The sequence below is a fragment of the Micromys minutus genome (assembly GCF_963924665.1).
Source record: "Micromys minutus genome assembly, chromosome: 32".
Taxonomy (NCBI): Eukaryota; Metazoa; Chordata; class Mammalia; order Rodentia; family Muridae; genus Micromys; species Micromys minutus.
This window is the reverse complement of record NC_137967.1, coordinates 22031337-22059198: the sequence shown is the minus strand read 5'-3', so window position 1 is coordinate 22059198 and position 27862 is coordinate 22031337. Positions and strand designations below refer to the sequence as shown.

The window sequence follows — 27862 nt, the reverse complement described above, 5'->3', positions numbered from 1 at the left end:
TGTCTTTGTCTCTGAGATGAGTTTCCTGTATGCAGCAAAAGGCTGGATTTTGTTTATGTATCCAGTCTGATAGCCTATGTCTCTTTATTGGGGAGTTGAGTCCATTTATGTTAATAGATATCAAGGAATAGTTGTTTCTGTTTCTTGCCATTATTGCTTTTGTGGGTTGAGTTGTGTCTGTGTCTTTTTCTTCTTTTAGTTTTCTTGTTTATGAGTTTTCTTGTTTTTACTAGGCTGTACTTTCCCTCATTGTATTGGGTTTTCCACCTATAATTCATTGTAGTGCTGGGTTTGTGGTCAGATATTGTGTAAATTTTGATTTGTCTTGAAATATCTTCATCTCTCCATCTATGGTGATTGATAGTTTTGCTGGGTATAGCAGCTTGGGCGTGCACTTGTGCTCTATTAGGTTTGCATGATGTCTGAATATACTTAAAGAAATATTCAAATTCCTTAGTGACCAGTGAAATGCAAGTAAAAACCTACCCTGAGATTCCACTTTATACCACCAGAAGGACTAAGATCAAAAGCTCAGGTGACAGTATATGTTGGCAATAATGTGGAGAGAGAGGATCACTCCTACATTGCTGGTGGGGTTGATAACTGGTATAACTACTCTGGAAATTGATCTGGAGTTTCCTCAGAAAATGGAAATAAATATACCTGAAGACCCAGCTATAACACCCTAGGGCATATACCCACAAGATGGCCCAACATGCCACAAAGGCACAAATTCCACTATAGACTTAGCAGACCTGTTTGTGATAGCCAGATGCTGGGAACAATACAAATGTCAGATGACAGAAGATTGGATACATGAGAATATGCTACTCAGCTATTAAAAATAAGGATATGCTGAGTTATGAAGGCAAATGGATGTAACTACAAATATCATCCTGGGTGTCTTAAATCAGACCCAACAGATTAAGCAGGTATAAACTCACTAATAGGAAGATATTAGCCAAAATATACAGAATACCCAGGATACAATCCACAGAAATCAGAAACTTTAACAAGCCAATGAGCCAAATTGAGGACGCCTCTATCCCATTTGGGAGGGAGCAGAAGTCAATCACAGGAGGGGAAGGGAAAGAAGGACCTCAGTGGAAAAGGGGACAGAGAGAGGGATAGAGTAACATGATCGGGTATTGGGTGGGGAAAACAGGACTGAAACCCTAAGGGCAAAAAATGGAAACAGGCAACCTCACCAGCTAGGAGGTGGGTGGACACTACAGAAAGTACCTAAGGCCTGGGAGGTGAGAAACTATTAGGAGTCAAATGGAGGTAACTTAGATAAAATGCCCTACAGTGGGTAGAGAGAACTTGTAGAGCCCACTTCCGGCAGAAAATCAGGACATCAAGTGAGGGATGTGATTGTCATCCCACAGCAAAAAGCTCTGACGAAACATTGTTTCTGTCTGAAAGAACTGCAGGGGCTAAAGTGGAGAAGAGCCTATAGAAAAGGAGGTCCAGTGATAGGCCCAAATTGGGATCCAGCTCATGGGAAAGGACCAAAAACTGACACTATTACTGGGGCTGTGGTGAGGTCACAAACCGGGCCTATCATGACTGCCTCCCAAAGGATATAACAAGCAGCTGAAAAAGGTGAATGCAGATATTTATACCCAACAAATTGACAGAAGCTGCTGACTCCTGTGGGTTAATTATGGAAAAACTAGAAGAAGCTGAGGAGGGCAACCCTCTAGGAGGACCAGCAGTCTCACCTAACCTGGACCCCCAATATCTCTCAGTGTTTGGGCCACCAAACACTCAGTGTACACCATCTGATATGAGGTCACTAATATTCTGGACTCAGTCAAATGCACCTAATCCTAAAGAAACTAAAGGAAAAGGAAGTTGGGGGATCTGGTATGGTGAGGAATGGGGTGTGTAGATATCCTCAGTGAGACAAAGGGAGGAGGTATGGGCTGTGGAACAGTCAGTGAGTGGACCGGAAGGACCAAACAACTTTAAAATGGATTAAATAAAACTTATTTTTTAAAGAATACTATCATAAATGTAAAAGAAGAAAAGTGTCCCACAGCATCCTTGTTTCTGTTGGACTGTCATTCAAAAGAAAAAAGTGAAGGGCATGGAACCGGCAAGATCCAATGAACCCCATTCAAACCTCATCTTCTAAAGAAGAGCATTAATGACCTAATTGCCCTGAATATCAGAAGGCATTTACATCAAACCCAAAAATTGATATTGCAGTTCTATACAAAGGTCTTTTACTTAATTGACTCTCACTATCCATGATCATCTCACAGACTCTTTCATTCCCTCAAATCCATCTGACATACACACCCTGTTGCCACATGTAGTCTGTAACCACATCTTCACACCTAATGGTAACCTAGCCAGATGAAAACCTGTTTTTTTCTTTTCATTCCTTTTCTTTTCCTATTTCTTTTGAAACAGGGTGTTTTGTATGAATTGTGCTGTCCTGTGAGTCAATATGAAGACAAGGCTGAACTAAAACTCATAAGAGATTATTGCAATAATCATCACAATGATGGCTTAACCTTTTATCAACCCCTTAGGTCTCATTCCTCAGATGCCTAGTGTAGACCTGATCCCACGGGACTGCAAGCCGCCCTCTTAATGAGGATGCCTTCCCAGGTGGTTCACTCCACCCACCCTGTTGCATCTGTGCCTGGTGGATACCACCACCAAGGCATGTTCCTTTTCTCTACTTCCTGGAAAATTAGGACACCAAAGCACCTGAAAATTTAATCCACAAACCTACTACACAATAAGCCTGCATCCAATAGACAAACATATCAACTGCCCTCTTATATGAGATTTAAAAATATAAAAACCTTTAAAAATATTTATATCTACCTATCATCAATTAAGAAAACTTGGATCTAAATCTTCCTTCTCCAGATTCATCATGATTCCTCCTCAAATCTCCCTTTTCCTCTTTGGTTTCCTACATTTTCCACTGCCTACATCTCCTCTGCCCACCTTAACATAATTACTACCTGAACATAAACCCACAAGAGATCCACCTGCCTATTCCATCCCACACAGTGCAAGGATTAAAGGCATGTAACAAACAACGGAACCTCCTTTGTGATTTTCTGCCCTCTTGGATTTCATCCAGAAAAAAATTAGTCTCTAATGATCATCTCAAGAAATGGGTCCCTTCTTACCCTCCTGCCAGAGGACATGCACATTTCTGCCATTCTTGTCACCTCTTTATGCCTCCAATCTTGCTCTATTTGACTGAGACAGGGTCCATGTGCATGTCCCTGACTTCCTGGATCTCACTATACAGACAATTCAGGCCTCATTATCACAGAAACACATTTTCCAGTAGTATTTGAGTCCTGGGGTTAAAGAATTGGTCCTTAAAACCAATATGGGTACACCTTCTAGATGAAGGAGGATCTACTCAGGCAAAATCCATCATGGACATCACACTTTTGAGCCAGAAGACGACCACTATACCTGATCTAGGCTACCTGGAGCCTCAATGTTGTCCCCAGTTACTGACTATTCCATCGTACGGTCTTCCTAGCCCTGCATGTATGCAGAAAGGGAAATAAATCAGACAATATCCACAGTCCCGTCTTCCTATAGTGAGGCCCCTCCATCTATTGATCCGTGCTTTTTATACAACCCAGGGCTCAGGCTTGTGGCTAGAATGAAGAATAGAGCACCACAGGTCTCTTGAAAGTTCATTCGCAGACTTCCCCAATATAAGATAGACTGAAATATCTACTAATTTTAAATATCTTCTGCCATTTTTAGACTTCACCAATAAAACACCCATAAAAGATACAAAATGGTACCAAGACTCTTCCTCCACTGTCTCACAAACTCCCACACCATGATATCACATCCCGCAGCAATCTGAAACATTTTATTCAGCCCAACAACTTACCAGAAATCCAGAGGGTACTAGAGATTTTTGGTCTTCTGTCTGTTGGAATTCTGCTCAGAAGACCTTCCCTTGAATATCTCTGCAAACATGGAAGCCTATGCCCCACTCCCCCTCTGCAAACATGGAAGCCTATGCCCCACTCCCCCTCTGCAAACATGGAAGCCTATGCCCCACTCCCCCTCTGCAAACATGGAACCCTATGCCCCACTCCCCCTTTGGCTTCTCCCACTTTGCAACATTCAAAGCCATCACCTCACCCACCCTGGATGCTACTTTGGTTTTTTTCCTCCCCTTATAGAGCCTGTGCTTTTTTTCCTACATAATCATCTAGTTCTTTTATCTTGTACTATATTGCTTTTGTTTATTTCACAGTCCAGCTGTTACTTTCCTCCCAGTCCTCCCTGCACTGTGGGTCTTTCAAGGGTTAGGCTCTTCTACTCCCACTGAGGCCAAACTATGCATCTCTCTAATGCATATGTGTCAGGGTCCTGAGACGTTCTCATATATGCTGCCTGACTGGTGCATCCGTGTCTTTGAGATCTCAGGGATCTGGGTTAGGTGAGACTGCTGCTTTTCCTGTACTGATGGCCTTCTCAGACTTTTCCAACATTTATCTAACTAAACCACAGAAGTCTCTGACTTCTGTCCATTCTTGTGTATAACTACCTACTTCTGTCTCAGTCAGCTGCTTGTTGGGCTCTAAGAGGACAGCCATACTAGGCTCTTGTCTTTAAGCACAACAAAGCATCAGGAATAGAGACAGGCCTTGTGGCCTCTTCTTGAGATGGATCCCAAGATGGGACAGTCACTGAACCACCTCTTGATCTGTCTCTTCTCTATTTGGTCCCTTCTGGAAGTTCTTTAAGGAAGGGAAAACTCTGTTTCAGAGTATTTGACAGTGGGATAGTAACACCATCCCTCAAGCTTGATGACCTGTCTTTCTACTGGAAGTGGATTTTAGTACTTTCTTCTCCCCACTGGTAGGGAGTTATTCATATGCTCCTGCATTTGAGTCCTAAGAGTCTCTCACCTGCAAGATCTCTGACACTTTCCACAGAGTCCCCCTACCTTCTAACCTCTGAGGTTGCATATTTCCATTCATTTGGCTGGCCCTCAGGACTTTTCTCCCGTATCCCTCTACCTTCTCCACATACGTGATGGTGATCTGCCTTTCAAGTGCCCTATCTTATCACACCAAGATCATGCCTTTGTCTTCTAAATGCTGACATTAAAAGTATATTGAGACTCAACCAACTTTCTGTATACTTTATACTATCTGAACGTCCGTTTCAGCATTTTATTTTCTCAATTAACTGTATGACAGCAATATATGCACTTGTGAATGTATGGGCACATAAGTCTAGAAGAGTGTGAAAGAGCCGTGTTCTGAAGGTTCTAAAGGTACAAAGATGAATAACAGGTGTATTGGGAACTGAACAGGGTTCTCTCAGCCATCTCAAGCACCCACAATTTTAATTTTCTTGATGTTGTAATACAGTGTAAAGTAGTAAGAGATACAAGTCAAATGGTAAAAAATCAAGTTACTGAGTTAAGAATAAAGTACAAATAACACAATAGGAAATAACCTCAACTCAGTAATTGATCATATATTATAGTGAATCTGATTCAATAGTACATACTTGGAATCCCCACTGTTAGAAGAAGAAAGAAGACAGAATGTTAAGGCCATGCTGATCTCTATGAAGAGTGTGTATGGAATAGCTGTAAATAGTCTGTGCTGTATTCTGAGGTCATATATGTGTCAGCAGACTTGCTGTAACTACAGAGCCATATTGATGAGAGTGGCCTGTACTATCATCTAAATCCATGTCTATCATTCTGGCTCCCTCTGTGGGCCTTATCTGGTCCATAATTCTCCTCCTGCTGGGAGCCATGTTCCTGATTTATATTTCTCAAGGAACTATGTGGATGCCAATGATATATTCTCTCATTAACTATGAAGAGCAACAAGGATATTATTGATGTGATATTGAAGTCTGTATTCTTACAGTTGAGAATGATGTGGAAATATTCTATGACAAACAATAATAACATCGTAACACAATCCTTGTCTAAAGAATAACAAAATAGAGAGAAAGTCAACAGAAACAAACTCTTAAAATGTGCTTGGTTTTAACCCATTCTCACCAAACCCAGAGGAGATCATTACATGGTGCTCTAACATGACCAGTATAACAGCTGAGGAGGACACAACTCTTGCTCCAACACCCAGAATAAGTAGGTTTCCCAGGATCTATGAAATTAGGTTTCCCCACACTGTCAATGGCACAGGTTCCATCTGGTCAGAACTTGTGATCTAAGCAGACCTTAGGCAGTGGTGCCACGCCCATTTCTACAACACTCAGAAACAGCCTACAAGGTGTTCTAACAAGTCCAGGATCACAGTTGAGAAAGAAACAAAATTTCCCAAACACCTGAAGTAACTGTTTCCCCTGAGGACTGGGGAAGTCAGAACAAACACCCAACCAGTGGTATTGGTCCCTTCTGCTCTGCTCATGCGCACTGAGAAGATTTTGTGTGCTGGTTCCTCATCCATTCCCACAACACCCAAAGGAAGTCCATCACCCAGGTGCTCTAACATGCCCAAAGTCACAGGGGTGCTAATAGAACCAGGATCACAAGATAACAGAGGAAGCTCAGCTCCGAGGACATTGGACACACCCAACAACACTGGTGCTATAACACACTCAAGACCATTGCAGAGGCCACAGCATCTTTCCCAACACACAACATAACTGGTACTCATACATGAACCAGGGAAACAAAAACACCTGACCAGCCAGAGACACAGATTTTTTCTAGCTTGTACCTGTGCCCAGAGAAAACTCAGGGCTCTGGCACCCCATCTACAAGTGCAACACCCAGAGAAATCTTGACTATCAGGAATCTGACCAGTCAGGACCTCAAGAGCTTGGTCACACCAGGACTTCAGGCGGCTTGACTCCCAGGAGCTTTGACTCACCCAGTTTCCCAGGATCACCGGATACAAGATTCACAGAATCACAGAAACAGCTGGACTTCGGGGAGTTCTGTCATAACCAGAATCAGAAGAGAGACAGGCTCCAGTCAAAGACAGCTAGGGCAGATAGCACTAGTGAAAAACAGAGGGTGAGAGGCAAGCCCAAGAATATAAGCAACAAGAAACAAGGCTACTTGGCATCATACAAACATCAGTTCTCCCACAAAAGCAAGCCCTGGATTACCCACCTCCTGGGAAAAGCAAGGTTCAGATTTAAAATCACATCTCATGATGATGATAGAGGACTTTAGGAGGGGCATAAATAACTTCATTTTAGAAATACAGAAGAACACAGGTAAACAGATAGAAGACTTGAAGGCAGAAACATAAAAATCCCTAAAAGAATTAGAGGGAAAATCTCAGCACAGAGAGTGCCAGGTCACAGCGATTGGCACTCAGGGCCAGCTTTAAGACTGCTGAGCACACAGAAGAGCATCACAAGAGCTCTCCCACCTGAATCCAATGGCTGAGTCTTTCACTGACCATCAGGGGGAAACCGCAGGAACTATAAGGGTGCAGTGTCCTGGTGAACTCTAGGAACGCATCAGTTTCAGCCCAAAGAGACAGAGCAAGGTCACCACCATCAGGACTTGGGGCCTGCCCTCAGATTGCTGAACACCCAGAAGAGCTTCAGAGGCGCTCTCCTACCTGAGCCCATGAACACAGAGCCGACTCCCTGATATCAGAACTCACTGCCTGCCAGCAAAGAGCCAAACACCCAGGAGTAATCTACTTCCTGAGCCCACCTGCCCTCAGACACACAGGAGAGACAAGCTATGGTCAGAGACACCAGGATCACATAACATCACATATAACAAGATGGCAAGAAAAAAACACAAGAACCTAAGCAATGGAAACCAAGAAAACATGGCAATATATGTATATAATGTATATGTGTAGATTGTCCTGAAGCTGTTTGCATTTTGCTGTTAATTTCTCTTTCCCAAGAAGTCTGACTCCAACTGAACCTTCTCATTTTAATTAGTAAAATAAAAGAAAGCCAGTGACTGGGTGGGGCAAGGTAGGTGGAGAGGGCTGAGGAGGTCAGAGGACAGATGGGGAAGGTTGTGGCAACATGGAGTTTCCCAAGGACCAGCTAGACCCAGGTGATATTGATTAGTGTTAAAAAGCTATGAACATTAAGAATTTTATAGGTCTAGTATCTCATATAGGAATGCATTTTGTATCTTTGTCTATTTGATGTAATCTTGTTGTATAGAGGGTTTGTGGATTGAGAGTTGAATATATAAACCTGTATAAAAAGGTATGGGACTATAGAGTTGTGTTTGGGGGATTTTGAGGTACAGAAGAAACATCCCAGGAGAGAAGTGGATAAGAGGCTGTAGTAAACTGCAAAGTGAGATCCGGGTGACGGCTTGGACCAGATGTGCGAGGCTTGTATCAGGGTCAGGCCTGAGGAGTGAGACCTCAGGGGCAGTAAAGAGATAAACCGATTTTATATTTTTTAATGTTTATAGCAACATACATGTATATGCATATTTATATCAGTGTGTGTGTGTACATATATATATATATAAATCTTGCTTCTCTGGAGCCTCAAGTATCTCAATGATTAAGGACATATTTGACCAGTGAGGCCAGACTACGCAGTCCTCTGCTATATATGTGCCTGGGACCCTTGCCCATATATCCTGCCTGATTAGCATCTCAATCACTTGGAGGTCCCAGAGGACTGACTTAGATGAGACTGCTAATCTTCCCATAGGTATGCTCTCCTCTTCAGCTTCTTAAATCCATCTGCTGAGTCACCCTCAGGGGCTCCTGACTTCAGTCTAATGGTTCAGTGTCAATACCTGCATGTGTCAGTCAGCTGCTGGTAGGGCCTCTCAGAGGACATCAAGACATGCTGCTCTTTGTAAGCACGGCACAGTGTCAGTAGTCAGTAATAGTGTCAGGCCTTGGTTCCTCTCCCTAAACCCAATGAGATGGATCAAAAGTTTGCCAGTCAGTGGACCACTTTTATTCAGTCTCTTCTCCATTTTTGTCTCTGCAATTCTTTTAGGCAGGAAAATTTCTGAGTCAGAAATATTGATAATCCTCTACCTCCACTTAAGGTCATGTCTATGTATGGGAGATAGTCTCTTATTTTCCTCTCCACGCTTTTGGACAAGTTGGCTAAGGTTACCTCCATTGCCTCCTAAGAATCTCTTAGCTCTCAGGTCTCTAGTAATTTCTAGTGGGTCCACCCACCTCCCTCCCCTGGACACTGCACATTTCAATTCATTCTCCTGGCTCTCTGGACTTCTCTCCAGCAACACCTTCCAAAAACACCTGAGGTAATTCTGATTCCTGTCTGCCTCCCCACCCCATCCCTGCATTCTGTGCTTACTTTTTGACCCCCTTCTAGGTGGGATGGAAACATTCTCACTTAGGCATTCCTGCAGGTTAAAAAAACTTAAGGTCTGTAGAGTGTATCTTGGGTATTATGTACTTTTTGGCAAACATCCTTTTATCAGTGAGTAGATACTATGCATATCTTTTGGGGAACCTCACTCATAATGGTATTCTATTGTTCCACCCAATTGCCTGAAATTCATTATGTCCTCATTTATATTAGATTAAAAGTATAACAGGATAATACTGCTGTTATATTTATGAGTGCAAACACACCATTGAGAGGAAGGATATGGAAGGATTTTGTGATACTGCTATTCATATCAAGTCAAACTACCCCAAGGAAGTAACTTGCTCTTCATGAAAGCACTGAAGAGAACTCATAAAGGGGATGGTATGATGAAGTGTACCATTCCCCAATTGATAGCTAATGGAAAGGGGGTGCAGAAGGGGAAGTGATATATTCTATTTATGTAACAGTTTATGAAGAGGATGTCCACATGTTCCAGTGAGTACACAGTGAAAATTCATCTGGCTGTTTTACTTTTATTGCTTACTTTTTTAGGGGAAGGTTGGTCACAAGGGTGGGTGGACATGGAAGGACAGTATTGTGATACAGTGATATCTGATGTTAAAAATATGAAACAATAAAATTTTATGTTGATTAAATGGCTGTACATTGGGAATATACTAAAATATATAATACTACATCAATTGAGAAATTTTCACAAAATCTTCCTTGAAATTATTCTACATTGGGTGTTAAAACTAGCAGTCTCTGAATTTCATCCATGCACTTTAGTCTGTGGAGACAAGAGTAACTGGCACCTCTGAGTCAACAGTTGTTAAATGACATCCAGGAGGATGCTAAATGAAGTCAGGCTGTGACTCTTGGTCAAAGCAGCATCCAAATCAATGACATGTTCTTTGAAGAGCTGGTGAGGTTGGCAGTCTGGTCTTGAACAACTTCTGTGAGTGTAAGTGTGCTGAGCAATGAAATCTCCCTTGCATTCCCAGCTGCCAAAGCTGTACTGGACTGTGGAATTTCAGCTAGGTCTGGATCACAGTCTGCAGTTGGTTGTACATATACTGTAACAAACTGGTAATTGACCTACAACACTATCTCCTAATGCTCAGCTTGGACAACCTATATATACATCAGGGCTTCATATAAGACTTCCACTGGTCTGAGCAATAAAGAAGATTCATTACAGATCTGAAACAATACTTATGGGGAGAGGAGGAGAAGAAATGATATAAAATGTCCCTCTCACGTGAAAAATATGGATTCTGAGTCTTGGGACATACTTGATGGGCTGCAGCTACATGGAGAAGAGAACTGAGAACAGATTGCTTTTGGACAAGACATACTCAAAGGTATTAGTAGAATGTCAGCACCTTTAGGAGTGAGAGGCTTAACACAGAAACCACGGCCTTGTATAGTCAATTATATCATAGTCTTCCTGCTGCTTCTCTGGCTGACTGGACATTATATTCTTTAGGTACATTTCACAGGCCTGATCAATGTTGTCAAAGATGGCCATCTGGTCTAGGGAATTACTCATGGGGCTGAGCTCAGGAAGAGGGTGCAAAACTGATGGTGTCTGACACATGGAGAAGGTAAAGTCTGGGTTTCCGGCAATACTTGAAGATCTGAGTAGAAGAGAGGAGCATAAGCCTGAGGGTCTCTCACACATGAACTCTGCACTGCCTGACACATCAGGATGGGAAGGAACACTAGGGAGGCCAGACCTATCACTAGACTGGTGATCTGGTTTCTTGGGTAATTCTCTACACTTCTGACTCTGATGCTCCCCAATAACATGGCTTATGCTGAAAGACACCTCTTCAAAGGGCTGATCAATGAAGGAGAATTTGGATTCCTGGTAAGGGGAGTTTCTCAATGGTCTAAACTGAGGAGAGATGGCATCCACTTGTCTCTGGAACACAGAATGTATAGTGGTATCAGAAACAGAAACTTCGGCATCTTTTGGGTTGGTGGGCCTACAGTGAGGTCCACTTCCAATCTTCCCAGGCAGTTGTTGACTCTTCTTAAAACGTTTTCTGGCTCGTCTATTCTTGAAATAGATCTGGAAAGAAAAGGAGAGTTCATAAGAAGTCATTTGTGGACTGTGCCCAGAGCTGACACTGTACAATAGCTCTTTCTATCCAGGTCTCACAGGAAGAGAGCTGGTCTTCCAGAAGTGCTGAAACACCTGAGAGAACAGGTAAGACCAACAATTCTGCTCCAAGATACTTGCCCAGAGCACTCAAGACACAGGAACCAAAGAGCAGTCTATAACAGGATCGTTCACTTTTTGACTGAACACTGAGCTGACCCTGTGCCATTGCTGCCTGTAGCCATATCCTGCTAGGATACCGCTGGTCTCCCAGTAGTTCTGACATGCATGCTTATAGGAGGGTCAAGCCACTGTCAGAGACAGCAAGATGGCTAAGAACAGAGATTAGCAGATGGCAAGAGACAAGTACAAAAACCTAAGCAACATAAAAAGGAAAGCCAGTTGAAATCTTCAGAACCCAGTTCCCTCACCACAGAGAGCACTGGATACTACAACACACTACTAAAGCAAGATTCTGATTTAAAACCACAACTCATGATTATGTTAAAGGACTAAGAAGATCATAAATAACTCCCTTAAAAGATACAGAACAGCACAGGTAAATACCTAAAAACTCTTTAAAAAAGAAACAAAAAATCAACTGAACAGGTAAAGGGATTAAAGAAAACCATCCAGGATCTAAAAAGTGGAAATAGAAACAATAAAAAGGAATAACAAAAAGAGACAACCCTGGAGATAAAAAACACAGGAAAGAGATCAGAACACATAGATACAAGTATCACCAAGAGAATCAGAGATAAAAGATAAAATGACAGGTGGAGAAAATACCATTAAAAATTACCTGGAAGGTAAAGGCTGAAAATAATTTTAAGTAAATTGTCCCAAGAAACAAGCTAGTGTAGCCATTCTAATATGGAATAAAATAGATTTTCAAGCAAAAGTTATCAAAAAAAAAAAAAAGATAAGGGAGGACACTAAATACTCAAAGGTTAAAGTTATCAAGGTGAATTCTCAATCCTAAACATCTATGCTCTGAATAAAAAGGCACCCATATTTATAAAAGAAATGTTACTAAACCTTAAAGAATATATTACACCGCAGACAATAATAGTGGGTGATTTCAACACCTGACTCTCATCATGGAAAGAGGATGGAACTAGAAACTAAACAGTAACAGAGTGAAGCTAACAGAAGTTATGAACCAAATGGATTTAACAAACATCTATAGACCATTTCATTCTAAAATGAAAGAATATACCTTCTTCTCAACACCTCAAGATACCTTCTCCAAAACTGACCATAAAATCAGTCACAAAACAAGCCTCAACAGATGCAAGAAAAAGGCAATAATCTCATTCATTCTATCAGTTCCCTATGGCCTAAAACTGGTCTTCAGTAACAACAAAACAACAAAAATCCACAAACACACAGAAGCAGAACAATGATCTACTCAATGAAAACTTATTTAAGAGCAAAATAAAAAAGTAAATTAAAGAATTTTTAAAATTTAATGAAAAGGAGGGGGAAACATGCCCAAACTTATGGGATAGGATAAGAGCAGAGCTAAGAGGAAATTTCATAGCTCTGAGTGCCTCCAAAAGAAAGTGGAAACAGCATAAACTAACACTTTCACAGCACACCTGAAAGTCCTACAACACAAAGAAGCAAATAAACCCAAGAGAAGTAGAAGCCAGGAAGTAATCCAACTCAGGGCTGAAATCAAGCAAATAGAAACAAATATAACTAAACAAAGAATCAACATAAGCAGGAACTGGATCTTTGAGAAAATCAACAAGATAGATAAATGCTTAGACAGACTAACTAGAAGGCAAAGAGACATTATTCAAATTAACAAAATCAGAAATGAAAAGGGAGACTTAACAGAAACAGGACATCAAAAAAAAAAAAAAAATTAACAGATCCTACTACAAAGCCTATACTCAACAAAACTAGAAAATCTGGAGGAAATGGACCATTTCCCAGTTATCAGATATCAGATCTGAAAGTTACATCAGGATCAGATAAACCAACCAGTTTCATAACCACTAAAGAAATAGAAGCAGTCATTAAACATAACCCTCCCCCCAAAAAAGCCCAGGTTTGGAGTGGTTTGGTACAGAATTCTATCAAACTTCCAAGAAGACCTAATACTCTTAAAACTATGCCACAAAATTGAAACAGAAGGAAACCACCCAATTTGTACTTCAAAGCCACAATTAAGCTATACCTAACCCACACAAAGACCCTACAAAAAAAGAGAACTTCAGACTCATGAACATGGATGCAAAATACTCAATAAAAGTTTTGCAAGCCATATCCAAGAACACATCAAAATGATCATTCGCCATGATAAAGTAGGCTTCATCCCAGGAATGCAAGGATGGTTCAATATATGGAAATCCAGCAATGTAATCCACTACATAAACAAACTCAAAAAATCATCATCTCTGTAGATGCTGAGACAGCATTTGACACAATTCAACACTCCTTCATGATAAAAAGCTTAGAATGATCAGGAATTCAAGGCCCATACCTAAACATAGTAAAAGCAATATACAGCAAACCAGTAGCAAATATCAAACTAAATGGAGATAAAATTGATGCAACCCCACTAAAATCAGTGACTAGACAAGGATCCCACTCTCCCCTTACCTATTCAGTAGAGAAATCAAAGTCCTACTCATAGCAGTTAGACAACACAATGAAGCCAAATAGATACAATATTGGAAAGGAAGAATTCAAAATATTACTATTTGCAAATTACAGGATAGTATACTTAAGTGACCACAAAAAATTTCACCCGAGAACTCATAACCATGATAAAGAATTTCAGAAAAAGTGTCTGGGTATAGAATTAACTTAAACAAATCCATTGCTTTCTTTGACTCAAATGTCACTTCAGAAAGAAATTAGAGAAGTAACATCCTTCAAATAGTCATATAAAATATAAAATAACTTGTTGTGATCAAACAAAGCAAGTGAAAGATCAGTATGATAAGAACTTCTGGCCTTTGTAGAAAGAAATAGAAGAAGATCTCAGAAGATAGAAAGATCCCCAATGCTCATGGATTGGCAGGATTAGTACAGTATAAATGGCAATCTTGCTGAAAGCAATCTACAGATTCAATGAAATCTCCATCAAAATTCAAACCCGATTCTTCACAGAATTGGAAAGAGCAATTTAAAAATTCATTTAAAATAACAACAAAAAAAAACAGGATAGCAAAAATTATCCTCAACAGCAATAACAAAAAAAGAAAAAGAAAAAAAACAAACAAACTTCTGGGAGAATCACCATCCTTGACCTCATGCAGTATTACAAATAAAACATGATAAAAGTGGTACGGTATTGGCACAGTGAAAGGCAGGTAGATCGATAAAATAGAATCTAAGACACAGAAATGAATGCACATACCTATGATCACTTAATCTTTGACAAAAAGGTAAAAACTTTCAATGGATAAAGACAGCATTGTCAACTGGCAGTCAGCATGTAGAGCAATGCAAATTTACTGTATTAGTCAGGGTTCTCTAGAGTCACAGAACTTGTGAATAGTCTCCATATAGCAAGGACATATTTATTGGTGACTTATAGCTCATCGTCCAATCCCTTAAAAATGGCCAACAGCAGCTGTGAAGTCCAAGGATCTAGCAGATGCTCAGTCCCACAGGGCAAGCAGGCAGAGCCCCACAAGGCAGGCAGGCAGGCCGAGAGAGAGCCTTCCTTGTTCCCATGTCCTTATGTATGTCTCCAACTGAAGGTGTATCCCAGATTAAAGGTGTGTGCCACCATACCTAGATCTGGGACTTGCTTGTCCTAGATGACCTCAAGCTCAGTGATCTCCTTGCCTTAGTCTCCTAAGGTTCTTAGCCTCTGTGCTTCAAGATCAAGATCAAAGGTGGGCCTCCCAATTCTGGATTGTGGTTCATTCCAGATATGGTCAAGTTAACAACCAGAAATAGCCACTATGTCTACCCATCCTTATCTTCTTATCCAATGCTAAAGTCCAAGTGGAGCAAAACCTCCACATAAGACCAGGTACACTGAAACTAATACAAGAAAAAGTGGGGAAAAGTTTGGAACACACTCATACAATGAGAATTTTTGTGAACAGAACACCAATGTCTTATACTCTAAGGGAAAAAAAATGGACAAAGGTGACCTTATAAAACTGTAAGTCAAAAGACACTGCCAAAAGGACAGATTGGCAAGCAGCAGATTGGGAAAAGATCTTTACCAATACTTCATCTGATAGATGTCTAATATTCCATATATACAAAGAACTAAAGAAGTTAGAGTCCAGAGAATCAAATAGTCCTATTTTTAAAATGAGGTACAGAGCTCCCAGGGATGAAACCCTGATCCAAAGTATAGACAGGAATGGAACCATGGATCCACCTGCATATGTAGCAGAGGGTGGCCTTGTTGGTATCAATGGGAGGAGAAGCCCTCGGTCCTGATAAGTCTTGAAGACACAGTGTTGGGGAAAGTCAGGGCAGGGAGACAAGAGAGGGTGGGTGGGTGGGTGAACATACTCTTTGAAGCAGTGGAATTGTATGGGATAGGAGGTTTATGGAGGGGAAACCAGGAAAGGGGATAATATTTGAAATGTAAATAAAATATAACCAATTAATTTTTTAAGTGTTCAGTTGAACCTTTTGTGTGCCCAATGTGATGATGCTGGTCAAAGGCTGAGCCTTTCTTTAGACCCACCATCCATCACAGAGCTCAAATGACAAAACCTTAAGGCAGAAATAGCTGGACATGAAAGCCACAGATGAAGGAAGATTCTATTTTGAGTCATACAGTTTGAGACTGGTCCTGATCACTAAGATTCAATGACACTGTGTGATACCAGTAGGCCACCCCTATGCACCAGAATTCTGCAATGTGTTGAATACAGATGTAAATTCAGATGTTGATATAGCTTTACCACCCTTCCCCAACCTTGAATTTGGGCAAGGAATGCAAAGCTATGGACAGGCACCATAATGCAACAGTCAGGAAATGTACAAGTGACGCATAGTGGAGTGGCTGTCTGAGTAGTAGAAAGGGAAACACAAGAGAGGCCATACCTTGATCTGTTCCTGCTTCATGCCAAGCCTTTGAGCCAGTGACTTGCATTCTTCCCGGCTCACATAATTGCTCTTCTCAAAACACTCCAGCAGGACTTGCTTTTGCTCTGTGGAGAGCAGATTTCGTTTTCTCTTCTGTGTTCCTGGATCACTGGGAGATTCTGATCCAGAAGGTAGTTGGGAATCCATGAGACCTTGTTGATTTGGTAGACCCAAGGCACCTGGAGAACTTGATGTCAGCAATTACTGGAAATTTGGAGGATTTGTTACATGAATAATCAGAACCTCCTCATATCAGTTGTAGACTGGAAGGTAATTGGAAGTCTTAGAGAACTAGAGACATTTAGATTTCATCAAAATTTCATCTTTTTGTGAAATCTCATTAAACAGGAGAACCTGTAACTAGAGCGGTAAAGGGAGGGAGAGAAGAAGAGAGACAGAGGCAGAGAGATCTGAGAACTCTAGAGGTTTATCTTCTTCACTCAGACACCTCCATCAAAGGCCTTTTCCTTGGCTAGGACACAAAAACATAGTAGCTGGGCCAGCAATGTTGTGCCTCACTAACTCACTAACTCTTCATTGACTTCATTGACCCTAACCCTAACCCAACCCTAACCCTAACCCTAACCCTAACCCTAACCCTTTCTCCTCTATAAGGGTAACCACCCCCAAAAGACTCCTCATATACAAAAGATATGTAGGACATCTATTCACCTGGAAAACAGTACATTATGTTGACTTGCTTGCTTTCCTCTCTGTGTTTGAAGAGCTCACCAGAAACCAGGCCTTAAATATCTTCTCTCGGCAGGATCATCAAAACTCCACCCACCCTTTGGCTCCTCCCTCACTCCACACACCTTTAACTCCTAAGATAAACACCCCCTTTAGTGCCACTCCAGTCTTTGTCTTATTGATGGAATGACAATTGTTTAGTATTCTTTCATTTAAATTTTAGTCAGGGTCTGTATTTGCAGGAAGCTCTTTTCTCCAAAGTCTTCCAAAAAATTTTTTAATTTACTAATATGTGTGTGCCTTTGCATTTGAGGCACATGGTCCGAACAGAGATGTCATCCTGGTCGATTTTTCCCTTAAGAAGTATGAAGTGTCCTCCAACCCAATTTTGATTACTACTGGTTGAAAGTCGATATTCTTAGATATTAGAAACGAATTAGCTTTTTCTTGGGTCCCATTGCTTTGAAAAACATTTTTTCTTTCATTATGCTGATAATAAACTTTGTACCTGAGAATCTAAAGCAGATTCCCTGCTGGTATTGCATCTCTACTCCAAGAACCTTGCCTTAATTGACTAAGTAAAATGATCTTTACAGATTCACCCTTAATCTCCCATAACCAGCAGACACTCCCTCCTTGTTTCAGCCTATGGCCCCACTCTTTCTGGCTAGGTTGAAGTTATTAATATTTTTTCTTTGTTTAATCAAGTTTCTGGGGGGGGGGGTGTTTGTTTGTTTGCTTGCTTGCTTGCTTGCTTGCTTGTTAAGACAGATTTCTCTGTATAAACTTCTTGGATGCTCTGTAACTCAATTGGTAAACAAGGCTGACTTAGAACTCACCAGAATACAACTGTTTCTGCATATCCAGTGCTCAGATTAAAGGCATGTACCACCACAGGTGATTTTGATGACAACTTTCCTAATTTTAACAAAATCAGATTTTGTTAGAGTCTGATATACTATCACAGCTATTTAGACATCACTTCAGATCTCCTGTAATTTGAAGCCCCAGTCCAATAAAAATGTGGCTTTTCCTAGTCACTGATCATACCAAGAAATGGATATCTTCTCAGCTTGTGGTGCAGGAGTCCTTCTCATTCCTGCCTGCTGGTGTCACCTCTTAATTGTCCCCTCCTTGCTTAAACAACTCATGCAGCCACCAGCTCCCTAGAAATTCTGTGGGGTGCTGCAGCTTACCTAATCCTGTCAGATTAACCTCTACTCAAGGACCTGAACTTAAATAACTCTGTAAACCTGAAACTCAGTTCCACTCCCAATCTTTGGGTCCTCCCACTGTGCAGACTCTCAAAGCCATTATGCCCACCAATACTTTGGTGCCACTCAGGTTTCACCTTACCCCGTGGAGACCTGTTCTTGTGGACATAGTTATAATTGTTATAATTTCCTTTGTTTTGCTTTTGAGGCAGGAACTTTCTACTAGACCAGGATGTTTAGATATCACCTGGGTTCAGCCTACAGATAACTGATTACAAGTGTGACTAACCAAAATTCCTTAAGATTCAATTATTGTTTTCAGAACATTTAGAGAGGGCCTGATTTTTGTGAAAACTGAAAATTAAGAGAAAATTGGCCTTTCCCTCATGAGGCTCTCACCCAGAAATATATCGGGCTGCACATGTGAAGCATTCCTACACAGTCTGCTTCAACGGTTCCTATCAATTCCTGCCTATTACTAGTGCCCATTGTGAGAAGCCAGCGGCCTATTTAGTCTTTAACTGCCTTGTGTGTCTCTTGTTCAACCACCCTCCTCTTCCTGGGTCATCCACAATTTCTAAATTGGCCCTCAAACTCTGTGTAGACTTTATTGTATCTACACAGATTTCTCAAGGCTGCTACACAGAGGGCTCAAGGTTTTGGCTTATGGGTACCTGAGTGTCTGCTCATAGGTTTTCCCTATGCTAAATCTTTTAAGAAGAAGTGCTATTGTCTTTTGTGAGGGACTAAACTGGTTTTCATCAATTCCTTAGGATCCTGAAGTACTTGAAGAGAGGCTATCCCAAAAATTTGGTGCTGGTACATGGGCAATGTTCTTCTACCTCAGCTGCCTTCTCTGGCCTCATTGGGAGAAGTACCTAGACATCCAGAAACATGTAGTTTCAGGGTGGTAGATACCCAAATGGACCCCAACTTCTCAGCAGGGAAGGAGGAGGAAGGGAGATAGAATTGAGAAAGGGGGTGACACAGAGGCAGGATTTACGTGCATAAGTTAAGAAAGACATTAAATTTTAAAAAAAAAGAAGTAAATGCTAATGTCTTTTATTGGGGGATAAACTGTTTTTATAAAATCCACACGTGGATTTTAGAAAGGAACATGTATAAAGTGGTTTTGCCTTGCCAAAGTATGGGATATGTACTTAAACTCAGTCAGGATTGATGACAAGGTCTATTGCCAACTTCCTTTTTTTTTTTTTTTTAATTTTCTGGCTGATCTCAAAATCATTGACTAACTGGGGTTGAATGAATTTCTCATTCCAAATCACAATAAAAGTTGTGATTCCAGGCCAACATCCCTTGAGTGAGGCTTTACTGTACCCTTTAGTATTTCATGGTGACCTTCTGCCCTAAATGCATATGTAATCAGTTCCCTTTTGGAAAACTGATATTATCAAAGAATGTTCTATCTTACTTGCTTTTATTGCCACTGTAATGTTATCTCTGTCTCTCTCTCTCCATTTGTTTCTCTGTCTATCTTCCATCTCTCTGACTATGTCTCTTATCCTCTGTCTTTCCCTCTTTTTCCCTTTATATATCATTCTGTTTCTGTCTCTATCCTTCTCTATTTCTGATGCACTGTGTCTCTCGCTCTTTGTCTCTCTATCTCTGTCTCTCCATGTCTCTCTATCTCTGTCTATCTCTGTATCGCTTTGTCTCTTTCTGTCTTGTTCTTTTTGTCTGTCTCTTGTCTCTCTTTGTCCCTCCATCTCCCTCTCCCTCTCTCCCTCTCTCCCTCTCTCCCTCTCTCCCTCTCTCCCTCTCTCCCTCTTCCTCTCTTCCTCTCTCCCTCTCCCCCTCCCTTTCTCTCGCTCCCCCACCCCCTCCCTCTCTGTCTCTCGCCTTTCTCCTTATTTTTTGAGGAGGTGATTCTCATTTTAGCCCTGGCTGTGTCAAACATCCTCTGTGGACGAAAATGGCTTCAAACTTACAGAGACAGAACTGTTTCAGCCTCCCTATGCTAAATATAAGGGTTGAGCCAACACTGCCTAGGCTTTATCAGGGTACTTAGGCCTCTAAAACAAAAACAAACAAACAAAAGTTTCTTCAGCTGCTCTTATTATAAACCAGAGAGACAAGAGCATATCAGGAAATCTGGAAAAAGAGACTTTTTAGCTCTATGTTTAGGAACTGATGGAGGAACAGTGGTGAGAAATATTTAAAGAGATTGGAAACTGGCAGGAAGGCTGGCAAGGAGATAAACAAATTGCTTACTAAAAATAGCTAGCCATTTTACAGAAAAGTCACCCAGGTGGTGCTGGTTTTGAACGTCTAACGTGGTCATGGGGAGCAGTTGAGGCTTGGCAGCTGTAGCAGACCTGGGGTCCTTGAAGGTAGTCCAGGTGAGGCTTTTTGTGAAAGTGCAGCTCACTTTCAGCAGAGGAACCCAGCATCATGGAGATACCAGTAGCCATGAGACTGTTATCCAGAACAGCAACAGCAGTGGGGTGATGCCAGCCAGGGCATAGGACACACGCTGTGTGCTGCACAGTTCAGAGCTGGAGAAGTTGTGAGTGGATTTCAGACATGAAAAACAGTGTTTGTAGTTGTATTTTCCCTTTCTTTAAACACAGATTGTCTTCTTTTTTTAAATTCCTTACCACTTTATTTTTTAAAAAAGAGGAACACATTTACAGATTTTTAAAGGCATTTTGGCATAATATTATATGAATAATTTTATTAGTACTTAATTCTTTTAGAGGTTTGGCAGCATGCATAGAAATCCCACTAGTTACTATAAGCATGAAGTACATGTAGGACAGAACCTAACGTGGAAAGAGATTTCTTGTTGGGTATAGATTAAGCATAATGATCTTGGAATACCAAAAATTGCCACAAGGCTGTTATCTCAGCTCTTGGATTATTAATGATTTGAGGTCCAGGTGTACCACACTCTGAGAGGGTGCTATACATGTTTTTCCCTAAGAAGGTCTAAGGATTTCTTTCTTTTTTTTTTTTTTTTTTTTTTTTTTTTGGACTTTGTTTTTCTTGAGCTTCATATCGTCTGTGAGTTTTTTCTGGCGTGTTCAGAGCTTTCTGGGGTTAGTATCCAATTATCAGTGACTGCATATTATGTCTGTTTTTTTTGTGACTGGGTTAACTCACTCAGGATGATATTCTCTAGATGCATCCATTTTCTTAGATTGTCTTATTATACAATATAATATGAACACAACTTTTCCTCCTGGTTTCCACCCATTTGATTGTATCAGGATCCACTCCATTTCTGTCTTTTACTAGGGAAAAAAAAAAAAAGAGGATTCTAAGAGATGTAAACAAAAAATAATGCAATAAAATATAATTCAATGAAACAATACCATTACACAAGAGTCAGAAACCCAGTTGATGTGTTTCAGGACTTCCTCTCTAATGTCTGGGAGGAGGTCTCTGGTTTTCTTACATCTGCCACAGGAGGAAGCCACTCTTGATTGTAACTTCGTTTGCTTGCTTGTTTGGTTCTTTGCTTTTGTAGTCAGTGTTATTCCATGTAACTCTGTTGGCCTTATACTCATAAAGATCCAACAGCCTTTGTTTCAAAAGGTCTAAAGTTAAAGAGGAATGCCGTCATCACTAGGCTGAGGAAGCTGTTATGATGATAGCTCCATAAGGAACCAATCTATAAAGATAGAAAAAAATACAGTTAAGAGTCAGAATATTGTGGCTTTCTACTGTGTTAGCTTCCTGACCTCTTCTCTGATGCAACTGACATGGTTTTGAGTCTCATTCTCTCCCTCAGCCCCACTTCTACTTCCACCTTAAACCTGAACTTCCCACGCTGGCTCCTCCCTGTATGCCAGCTACTTTCCATATATTCACTAATATGTGTTGTGTGAGTATATACATAAACATATATATATGTATATACATATACATATGCATGTATACTCATGGGGAAGCTGAAATGGTTCCGTCTCTGTGTGTTTGAGACCAGCTTGCTCTATAGACACAGTTCCAGCACAGGCAACGTTAAACAGAGTAATTCTTCCTCAAAGAATTTAAGGAGAAAGAGATACAGAGAGAGAAAACACACACACACACACACACACACACACACACACACATCACATATTTATGACAGAGAGACAGATGGGAAGGTAGAGAGATAGGCATGGAGATAGAGACTCATATAAGTGAAAATTCATACCATAGCTATATTTCTGTGTCTGGGTTACCTCACTCGGAATGATTTCTCTAGTTCCTACCATTGGCATAAATGTATCATGATGCCATTTTTAACAGCTGAGTACTACTTTGTTGTGTAAATGTACTTTTATTCCCATTGGAGGAGAGTACAGACCATCACCTATATTCTTCAGGCATTTTAAGCAAGCTTTATTGGCTGAAAGACAGGGCTATATTCCTAAAGCAGGTTTTGAAATTATTGCATCAAAGACAGGAAAGGTTAGAGTTTGTATGATAAAAAAAAGCACTAAGGTTAGGAGCTTTTCAACATTCAGGTTATTTCCAGAAGTATCTTGGTTACATGGAATTCAGATGAACATAATTGAGCAGAAAATCTTGTCAGTGTATTATCACAGTGTTAAACAAACTCCATCTGATAGTGACCACGACATAGTCTGCATACAGATGAAAGTACTGTCCATTTGAATTTTGCAACCAAAGAAATGAACTTCTTCTGATCTGACAGAAAAATAGTTTTCATCTTTAAGATGAAATGAGGCTGATCCTTCAGTACTTCATAATCTTTGTCTAGTCTTCTGTCCAGGGACGCTGAGTTTATTTATAATTTCAATTATGAATAAAGAAGCAATGAACACGGTTGATCAATTGTCCATTAGGTAGCAAAAAGCATCCCTTGAATAATTGCCCAAGAGTGGTAGAACTAGATCACATGAACAATTTATTCTCATACTTTTAATTAATGGACCAACTGATTTCACTATCTGCAACAATTTCACACTCACCATTGATGGAGGTATTTCTACTTTCTCCACATCCTCACCAGTGTGAGAAATGTCATTCAGGTTGTTGACTGCAGTGCGTCCGATAAATATAAGATGGAATCTCAAAGTATCTCTGATTTCTATTTCTCTGATGTCTAATGATGTTGGATATTTCTTTGTTTCTCAAACATTTTATATTCCTCTACTAAGAATTTTGTTTGGATATTTTCCCCCATTTTAATTGGATTATTAGGTTTGTAGTATCTAGTTTCTTAGGTTCTCTCTATATTGTTAATATTGGGATTCTATCCATAAATTACTTGATTTCTTAGGTCCATATACTGGCAATATCTTTTTTAAACTCTTTATCATCAGGTTGCATCTGTTAATGATAAGGTGAGTTTTTTAAAGGCAGCAGGGAGATGGATTCTGTATTTCCATTGATATTGTATGTTTGTGACTTATTGTTGGGGAAATGAATCCATTAATATAGAGAGATATAAATGACTAAACAGTGTTAATTCCTGTAGCTTTGGTGATAGTAGTATTATGTAAATGGGTTTTTTCTTATTTTGATTTTGCTGCTGTGAAATTTTTTGAAAAAAAAATGTTCGATATTTTATATATTGACACGTCAAATGTTATCTCCTCTCCCCCATCTCCTATTCTTCCTATTCCACCCCATTACTCTATGAAGATGCTCCACTCCTACCCAACCATCCCAACTCAACACCCTGGCACACACCTACTCTGGGGAAACGAGCCTTCTTAGGAACAAGAGGTTTTCCTCCTTTTGATCCCAGAAAATACCATCCTCTCAAACATATGCGGCTGGGGTCATGGGTGCCTCTGAGAATTTTTATTTCCTGGGTTTACATGGGTATCATTAACCTCCCAAGGTTTTATTTATTTCACTATTATCATTTCCTGGGCAGGAATCATAGGTAGATATTGTTTAAATTTGTCTTTATCATAAAAATACTTACTGTAATTGATTTTCTACTTTTTAAAACTTTATTTTAAAAAACAAAGATAAATGTACAAATTTTTAAGCATTTTAGCATAAAAGAATAAGAATACATTTTTATAAATTTCTAATTAAGTATTTGTGGGTATATATACATACACATATGTATATATGTAACAATAATATAGGAAAAGAGGTTATTAATTTGAGGGGATAGGAGAGAGACTAGGACGGGCTGTAGGAAGAAAAGTGGGATGTGATACAGTTCTATTTTAATTAAAATATATTCTTTTTTTCTTGAACTTCACACAGTCTTTGAGTTGTTTCTGGGGTGTTCAGAGCTTTCTGGGGTTAGTATCCCATTATCAGTGACTGCATATTATGTCTGTTCTTTTGTGACTGGGTTATCACACTCAGGATGATATTCTCTAGATGCATCCATTTTCTTAAGAATTTCGTTAAGCCATTGTTTCTGATAGCTGAGTAGTACTCCATTGTGTAAATGTTCCACAATTTTTGTATCCATTCATCTACTGAAGGACATCTGGGTTCTTTCCAGCTTCTGGCTATTATAAATAGAGCTGCAATGAACATTGTGGTACATGTATCTTTGTTGTATGTTGGAGCATCTCTGGGGTAAATGCCCAGAAGTGGAATAACTGGGTCTTCAGGTAGTACTATGTCCATTTTTCTGAGGAACCGCCAGACTGATTTCCAGAGTGGTTGTATTAGTTTACAACCCCACCAGCAGTGGAGAAGTGTTTCTCTTTCTCCACATCCTTGCCAGCATCTATTGTCATCTGAGTTTTGGATCCTGGCCAATCTAACTGGTGTGAGGTGGAATCTCAGGGTTGTTTTGATTTGCATTTCCCTGATGGCTAAGGATGTTGAGCACTTCCTTAGATGTTTCTCGGCCATTCAATATTCCTAGATTGAGAACTTTTTGTTTAAGTCTGTACCCCATTTTTTCGTAGAGTTGTTTGATTCTCTGGTATCTCCCTTTTTGAGTTCTTTGTATACCTTGGATATTAGGCCTCTATCTGATGTGGGATTGGCAAATATCTTTTCCCACTCTGTTGGCCGCCGTTTTGTTTTCATGATAGTGTCTTTAGCCTTACAGAAATTTTGCCATCTCATTAAGTCCCATTTGTCAATCTTTGACCTTAGAGCTTGAGCTATTGCTGTTCTGTTTAGGAAATTTTCTCCTGTGCCAGTGTGTTCTAAGGTTTTCCCTACTTTCTCTTCTAATAGTATCAGTATACCTGGTTTAATGTGGAGATCTTTGATCCACTCGCATTTGAACTTTGTACAAGGAAATAAGAAAGGGTCTATTTCATTATTCTGCATGCTGAGTGCCAGTTGGACCAACACCATTTGTTGAATAGGCTATCCTTTTTCCATCGAATGTTTACACCTACTTTGTCAAAAATCAGGTGACCATATACATGAGGGCTCATTTCTGGATCTTCTATTCTATTGACTCATGTACCTATTTCTGTACAGTACCATGCAGTTTTCAGCACAATTGCCTTGCAATATAGCTTGAGGTCAGTGATACTGATTCCCACAGATGTTTTCTTCTTGTTTAGGGTGGATTTCGCTATTCTAGGTCTTTTGTTATTCCAAATGAAATTGCACATTGCTCTTTCCAACTCAGTGAAGAACTGGGTAGGAATTTTGATGGGGATTGCATTGAATCTGTAGATTGCTTTTGGTAAGATGACCATTTTTACAATGTTGATCCTTCCAATCAATGAACATGGGATATCTTTCCATTTTCTGAGACCCTCCTCGATTTCCTTCTTTAGATGTTTGAAATTCTTGTCATTCAAGTTCTTCACTTGCTTAGTTAGAGTAACACCAATTTATTTCATAGTTTTTGTGACAATTTCAAGGGGTATCTTTTTTCTAATTTCTTTCTCCACGTTTGTCCTTTGAATATAGGAAGGCTACTGATTTTGTTTGAGTTAATTTTATATCTGGCCACTTTGCTGAAGTTGTTTATCAGCTGTAGGAGTTCTCTGGTGGAAGTTGTAGGGTCGTTTAAGTACCCTATCATGTCATCTGCAAATAGTGATGTTTTTACTTCTTCCTTTCCAATTTATATCCCTTTGATATCCTTTTGCTGTCTAATTGCTCTGTCCAGGACTTGCAGTACTATGTTGAATAGGTAGGAGGAGAGTGGGCAGCCTTGTCGAGTCCCTGATTTTAGTGGAATTGCTTCAAGTTTCCCACCATTAAGTTTGATGTTGGCTGTTGGTTTGGTGTATATTGCTTTTATTATGTTTAGGTATGGGCCTTGGATTCCTGTTCTTTCCAAGACTTTTAACATGAAAGGGTGTTGAATTTTATCAAATGCTTTCTCAACATTTAGTCAGATTCAAGACTGGAATGGTACCTGTGGGCATGGAGAGCACAAGGTCTATGTGAAGATTGAACTGCAGCCATGGTTGAGGTGACACTGAAATAAACTTTCAGAAAAAAAATACACTGGGACTCTTTTCTTTTGCTCCCAAAGGAAACTTGCAGATCCGATATAACCTGGGAGGAACCAGAGAGCCATTCAATATTGATGTAGACCACAGGAACATGACCAATGGACAGCCTCACAGTGTCAACGTCACGCGGCATGAGAAGACCATAATTCTCAAGGTATTGATATATATGCATATACGTTGCATTACAACGTTAACATAATGTTATAGTTTCTCTACATAATAATGCTTGGTCATTGGTTTGTGGTATAGGTTTCTTCTGGTTTGTTTATAAAGCTGTAGATCAAACCTAGGACCTTGCACATGCTAAGTCAAGCTGTCTACCACTGCAATGCATCCCCAGCCATCTACTTCCTTTTAATTTGTGGCAGGATACCATTAAGTTCCCCAGGCTAAGGAATAAAAAGATGGCTCAGTGATTAAGAGTACTTGTTCCTCTGGCAGGAAACCTGTCCAGTCTCCAGCACTGACATTGGGTTTAGAATTACCTGTAATTCTAACTCCTTGGGTTCTAATGTCCTCTTCTGGCATCTGTGAGCATCCACACACTAGTGCTTTACACACACACACACACACACACACACACACACACACACACACACACACACATTTTAAATAAATAGATAAAGTTTCCCCGGCTAGCCCTGAGCTTCTGATTTTCTTACCTCAGCCTCCCAAGTAGCTACAGGTCAAGCCATGATTTTTTTCAGGACTTAGAACAGATGAAATAGGTAACTAATATTATACATTCCACTTTTACTGCTTAACTAATGAAGTATAAAGATATTCATAGCTATCACTTAGTATTTGTGAGGAATTTGTTCCAGAACCCCATATGGATACCCACATCTAAAGATGTTCAAGTGCATTATAGGAAATGACATAGAATTCATAAGCACCTCTACACCCCTTCCTGTATACTTACAGTTATGCCTGTATTCCTTCCCTACCTCATACAGCATAAGTTCTGTGCAAACACTTGCTATGCTATACAAAAGAATAAAACCAGAAAAATGTCATGTTCATGATCAAGACAGATACAATGTTATTTTCAAATATTTCTGATCTAATGTTGTTTAAACCCAAAG

The 27862-nt window shown here is 40.1% G+C and overlaps 1 protein-coding gene across 1 annotated transcript; it reads right to left on the bottom strand.

Moving 5' to 3' along the window:
* Positions 1–10702: 10702 nt before the first annotated feature.
* Positions 10703–16633, bottom strand: LOC308413660 (oocyte-specific homeobox protein 4-like; the record flags this gene model as incomplete). Its single annotated transcript, XM_080908706.1, has 2 exons — positions 10703–11377; positions 16445–16633. 2 exons carry the CDS (start codon positions 16631–16633, stop codon positions 10703–10705), a joined length of 864 nt encoding a protein of 287 aa, XP_080764832.1.
* Positions 16634–27862: the final 11229 nt, after the last annotated feature.